Source organism: Poecilia reticulata, unplaced genomic scaffold (assembly GCF_000633615.1).
Source record: "Poecilia reticulata strain Guanapo unplaced genomic scaffold, Guppy_female_1.0+MT scaffold_579, whole genome shotgun sequence".
Taxonomy (NCBI): domain Eukaryota; kingdom Metazoa; phylum Chordata; class Actinopteri; order Cyprinodontiformes; family Poeciliidae; genus Poecilia; species Poecilia reticulata.
Window position 1 is genome coordinate 5,299 of NW_007615333.1, and position 6,234 is coordinate 11,532.

At 37.2% G+C, this 6,234-nt stretch overlaps 1 protein-coding gene across 1 annotated transcript; it reads right to left on the reverse strand.

Annotated features, from left to right (window-relative positions):
• Positions 1 to 3,818: 3,818 nt before the first annotated feature.
• On the reverse strand, positions 3,819 to 6,169 carry LOC103461086 (retinal-specific ATP-binding cassette transporter-like). Its single transcript, XM_008403415.2, has 2 exons — positions 5,880 to 6,169; positions 3,819 to 4,458 (listed from the first exon to the last, which is right to left on the reverse strand). The coding sequence occupies exons 1-2, from the start codon at positions 6,102 to 6,104 to the stop codon at positions 4,351 to 4,353; spliced, it is 333 nt and encodes a 110-aa protein (XP_008401637.1). The 5' UTR covers positions 6,105 to 6,169; the 3' UTR covers positions 3,819 to 4,350.
• Between the last annotated feature and the right edge of the window lie 65 nt (positions 6,170 to 6,234).

Genomic DNA, 6,234 nt, shown 5'->3' on the forward strand with positions numbered 1-6,234 from the left:
GGTAAATGTTCGATGTGTCTTGGGTTTTATGCCGTTATCCACAGTTAGACTGACATCGACAAATGGAATCATCATTTAAAATCAGCATTTTACAATTACTCAGGTTATGTCTTTTGACATTAAATCTTTTTTTTTTTTGCCGACTTGAATTGTGACAGAATACATTGTTAGGAAGAAGAACGCTTTTTGGCTTTTTTAAGCATTTTTTTAATAAAAAGAAGAATTAAGTTTCTTCCTTTTTTCTATACGAGCAATAAATTTGAAAATAATATAAAATAGAATCTGATGAAAACCAACCACTGACACCTTTCAGTCCAAGGAGAGTTATAAAGCCATTTCTTAAGCTTTGAGACTCCAGAGAGAAAAACAAACAAACAAACAGTGAGATCCATTATCTACAAACTGAGAAAACATGGAACAGTGGTCAAGCTTCCCAGGAGTGGCCTGCCTATCGAGATAAGTCCTGTGCATCGACCACTCAACCAGGACATCACAACAAAGAACAAAACATCTAAAGCTCTGCAGGCCTCACATATGTCAGTTGAGGTCAGTGTTCTTGATTCAGCAATAAGAAAAGAGTGTCTCTGGGAGAGTTACAAGACAAAAACACTGCTGACCAAAAAAAAAGAACACAAAGGTTCGTCCCATATTTCTCAAAAACACTGAACTGAACTGAAAGAATACACCTCGTAGTTTCTTAAAATGCCTCGTTGATGACACAATATCTTTCTTTCCATACCTTTTCAGTGTCTCAGATCGTCTTTGTTCCAGTGGACCACATCACCGAGGTGATAAATGTTAAGAAATTAGACTGCAGTTGTTGGATGAACTGAAAGCTCCTGGTCACTGGACGTCAAATGCATCACTTTCCAAGTCACTTTCTTTCTTATTGTTTTATAACATGTTCTACTGTAATAAAAACCAATGCAGTTGAAAAGAAAACTTCTTTCTCCAGCTGGAAGTTAGAATTGTTTCCCAATCTGAACAGAGCAACCTTTGCTGACTCCGTTCCCAGACTGTGCCCTCAATTAAACTTGCAAACCAAAATATCCTCTACTCTGGGTCGCAGGCTAACAAAATTGAATCTTATGCTCACAATTAAAACACAAGTTGTTTTTTTTTCTGTTGCAGAAAGTAAACACACTTTCTTAAAATCATTTAGCAAATTACAAATCTGTAAATGAAGGTTACAAATAGTCTTGATGCAGGTAAACATCTTATTTATCAAAGCATCAACTTTTATTGAGCTCTGATGGCCTCCTGCAGTACAAGGCCAGATCAATTCCTGTTTGTTTGGACATGGAGCCTCCTGAGAACAGGCTGGGGGGGAGGGGGGGAGGGTTGTCTCAAACATCCTGCAGTTACTTGATCGTACTGAGATATAGTCAAATCAGCAGATTGAACTTTTTCTTAAGCTATTCCACAAAGCATTCAGTTTTTCAAAGGAGGCTGAAGTATCCTGTAAGAATAGTTCATCAATTTACAAACATTTAATTCAGTGCATTCTGCAATGTTTTAGTTTGTAGTTTCTTGCAAAAAAAATAACATCCGCCTTTGTCTCCAGGTCTTTAAAAATGGCTGCTATGCAGCATATAAGCATGTGGATAAATAGGATTAACTTTTATCGCATTAAGGGCAAATCAAATCTCAATTTGACTTATTTTAATTACCTATTTAATAATTTCTATGCATGTTTATCTCACACTACAAAGTAAATGGAAGTCAAAGGTTCTTATTCCTTTTACAAACATAATGAAACTTTTACTTGCAAAATACACAAACTAATACTAAAGCCCAAGAGAGCTTGTATATAACAGCAACTAAAATATCTTCAACATTTTTTTTGTTCTACATTGATTCTCTGCCATCAACAGGAAAAAAACACACCTATTACAGTATTTCCAAATATGACTAAATGCACAGGAGTAGAAAATGAACAAATATTTTACTGCTTTTTAGCCATTTTTGTTTCCCATTTATGCAATTTTCTTCCCAACAGAAAGGGTGATTTGAGTCACTTAAAACCTGAATGAATTTCACTTTTTTTGTTTATAACTCTGAAATGGTTACTGTAAATTACAAATCAATTATCCTACACTGGAAAGTCCAACATTTAAAGGTCACATCCAACCTTTTCTTGCATGTATTTTACCACTGAAAATTTTCAATGGTAAGTGCTTCAAATGAAAATTCACCAAAACAGTAGGACAGATCATTTGAAACTTAATTAGGTATATATAAAAAATATGGAATCTAACATTTTTTAATTGTATTAAACTTTTGCTTTTGATCTCATGCCATTCTGTCAGACATTAAGGGTGTGACGGTGGAGCCGTCACGAGCTGGAACTTGTCAACATGCGTGCACGCCCGCACACACGTACACACAAACGTATGCGCTGCCGCTAACTTACTTTATGTTGCATCTTAAAATGACGCGGTTCATCGTGGGTGCACACGCGGTGTTTCCGCTTCAATTATCATATCCATCCTAACTTGTTATTTTCAGCTTCAAACATTTTCCCGGTTCTATTTTCAAGCAGGGCCGTTTCCGGATTGTGGCGCGCCGGGAGGGAGTCACGTGATGACGTAGTGACGTCATCGGAACGTATTGAGCGTTTTCTATTAAATTGAGTATTGTATTTTTGGTCACAAGTTTATTTATTTATAATTGGTATAAATAAATAGAAGGTAAATGATAAAAAATTAAAAAAAGCAGTGGACACATACAAAAAAAAATATAAAGAAACATTACAAGGGTCTGATTGCTGTAATCCCAACAAAATCTACTTGTTATTGAAAAGGACAGAAATATTTCTGACACTTGTTTTTTATATATAATGCAATTTCTTTTTTTCATAAAACAAAATATTGAATTGGTTTGTCTTAAAATCCTCACAAGTCTGTGATTATTCTTATTTCTTGTATTTATTCAGTTTTTTCTTCTACCCAACTTTCCAATAACTTGCTTGCATACAACACTGTGTGAACCACCATCTTGTTTGGCAGAGTTATTTTGGAAGACATCTGTAAAGCCATCAGTCCTTCAACAATTTATGTAATAAAAAAAAAAACATTGGTTGTAATTTTTTTTTTTTTTTGATAAGAATCTGAATTTTGGATTGTATTAAGTTGTAAGCCATCCAGTTGATCAAAAAGAACAGATGTAAATAAAACAAGAAAAAATAACACTAATAAGTAGATCACCTCATTATGCTTTGTCGGTTCAGCCCTGGTGGGTAAGTCATTTTTTTAAAACTGAGTCAGTGGAATAAGTATTCTTTGTTCAAATATGAATAGATGGCAAGATGTCTTTTGTTGCGGTCAGCAGCACCATATACATTTCACAACTTGCCACAGCATGACTCACCTTCTCCCCCATTGTGTCTCTATTCGTGCTCATCAGCCCCATTCAGATGACCATATGGGGGAGACAGTGGCATGAGATCTCCTCCAGAGAATTCATTAGCGGACCCAAATTGTACATTGGCAACATCCTTCTATCTACTTGAGGTGGCCAGCGAGGTTCGGGCTTGTGGGCATCCTCAGGCAATGACGCCACAACTTGCAGCAGCAGACAAGTAATTGGACAGTTTGTCAGAGAAGTGGAAACTGTGACAAGACGCTTGGCGAGTCCTCAGCAATGACTGCGATACAGAAGGTAAGCGCAGGGCTTTGTGGATCCATTATAAACTGTTTACTGTTTGTAATGACGATTTAATTGTGGCAACTCGGCTGGACGGCTGAGGTTAAACAAATGCCGGAGATATGAGGAGATTTTCTTCTCAAACAGGGAGACGACATGATGTGCAATGTATAAAACACAGCAGATAAAGAAATACTTTAATGCTTAGCAAATGACCAAACAGAACAAAAGCAGTGGTAAACATATTTTGCATTCAGTCAGTCTGAGGACAAATAAATATTTCATGTACATATGCCTAATAAAATAGATTTGTGTTATTAATATAGACAAAACAAAGTCTAGGAAGCTTAATAATTCATAACTTATACAATATGTACATATTTAAATAACCCATCAGTCTGACGAGCGGTTTTCTCTGTTTCCACATCAGTCTCTGTGGGCTAACAGACACTGTAAGTCATAATCATGAGTCACACATGCTTGGTATATCAGGTCAAGTTAATCCACATCAGGAGCCAAAGGCATTTGTAGTTTGGCTGTGGCTGCAGGAACCAACTTGGCAGATGAATGGCCTCACTAACTCATGAACACCTTGGTTAGCAAAAGTTTGAGACGAGGCTGCTGGGTTATGGAATGTGCATCATATTCACTGCTCTGCAGGGAAACCCTTCTGTTTTCGTCTGAGTATTCAGAAGTGGCTGCCCATTATTTCCTCTTCACGGGTGAGATCTTCATGTCCTTTCTTGCTGTTCGTCTGTGCAGCGTCACTTCGTCGTCCCCTCCCGTCTGCTGCTTGGCAAAGTTGACAAACACCTGAACAAAAGAGAAAGATATTCAGAATGTGATCAAAGGCATTCTGGGTCATTGACTTTGCACCAATTCCTCATCGCAGGCATTCATTTAACATTCCCGCCAATGACTGGATGGAATCGTATGCAGTTCCAAACAGAAAAGAAGCATTAGGAGGTATAAGTTCAGCTCTCACATAGTTAACTAATAAAGTCAACTTGCAATGACATCCATTGTCTATAATAGCGTATCCCTGAAAGCTTGTGCAGCTTGCAACAGAAGTGAAAAAAATGAACAAGATGAATAATAATCATATCTTTCATGTTTTAATACCAGCATTCTTTGGCCTCATATTCACTCTCCGCAATGCGAAACTAAAGTTCCTACACACTTTCTTGTCAAAATGCTCGTCTGCTGCTCAAATTGCCTGAATGGCAACATAAAAAACTACTTCAGTTTTAGTTTCTTGCACATTCAAGAACCTCATTCAGACTTCAGCCACTTTTGCAATCTTGAAAACACCAGAAAAAAAAAAAGAGCAATCAAGTGTTCAAATATGGCAATGACATCAACATGCGTATGCATCATCCTGAATCAAACACTTTGGACAAACTGGAGTAACAAGTAAAAAAAAAAAAAAGTCATGTGTGTCTTTGAGAACAGGCTTACAGCATGGAAATAAAGTGTTGGTTTACATGGATGAACTCTGGTTTCAAAGGAACTGTGGTACCTTTGAAGACAAAAAAAAAACGTCCTCTTTAATGAATTTCAAAGATTACAGGCACAATTTGAAAAGGATATCAAATAAAAGCCAGTTTGCACAATTAAGTTCATTGTTGTAGTAGGACTAGGTAAGTGGTTAAGTCCTGGCAGGTTTTCTTTTTGGCATTTGTAATCTAGTTTGAATGTACAACACAGTTTCCTTAAGAAAAGCTTACATTATCCATATTTCCATACTACACATTAGTAGAAAATAGTTATTTTTTATTATTTGTCTTTGATGTCTTTCTAGCTCAGTAATTTCCATTAATGGAGAACCCATCTACCTCCTTTAAACCATTTACCCCTACAAGGCATATGAAGACACCCAGTCTTGCCTAACAGTAATGTTTTGCCTGTAAATGGCATCAACCTTGCAGTCTCTAAATGACTATTTTTGCTTCCTTTCTCTATTTTTTCCCAGTGATGCATCACAAGAATTAATTTTGAGCTTTTCTGAGTAAATTGTTCCTGAAAGCCAGAACTGAAAGTGATCAAGTGAACTAGTTTTCCCAACACAATGACGAATTAGTTTCTACATTCTGTAATTGGGTATTCGATGCTCAATTATGTCTTGTTAGCAAGCATCTGACAGCAGCTCTTATGAATTTTTAACACATTGCAATCTTTTTCTTTTAAAAAAAAGTGCAATTGCTTTTGTTTTGATTGTCACATCTCAGCGTTACCTGGTCCAGCGTTGTCTGGGAAACAGAGTAGTCTTCGATGCTGAGCCTGTCTTTATTGGCCACCACCAGCTGGAAAATCCTCGCCAGGGAGGATGAGGCAATTTCATACTGCAGCGTGTTGTAGTGTTTCTCCCGCTGAACACAGCCGGGGAAGGAGCTCTCCATAAAGTTCTCCACAGGCTCCAGTTCTGGACACAAGCCTGCTTTAGCTGCCTTGATTTTCATTGTCACAACGTAGCCGTCGCCAAATCTGGGTTTGAGAAAAGCAAGGCACAGAAACACTGCATGTTGCTTTCTTTGGTGGCTACAGCTCTGAACATTAATGCTTCTGTCATCTATAACGTGATGGTAATTA

Excerpts from the sequence above, each read along its gene's own strand:
- LOC103461086 (XM_008403415.2), bottom strand. The coding sequence starts at position 6,104 with ATGAAAATCAAGGCAGCTAAAGCAGGCTTGTGTCCAGAACTGGAGCCT. Across the intron at positions 4,459-5,879 it reads CCCAGACAACGCTGGACCAG|GTGTTTGTCAACTTTGCCAA; the intron begins GTAACGCTGAGA and ends TCTTTTGTTCAG.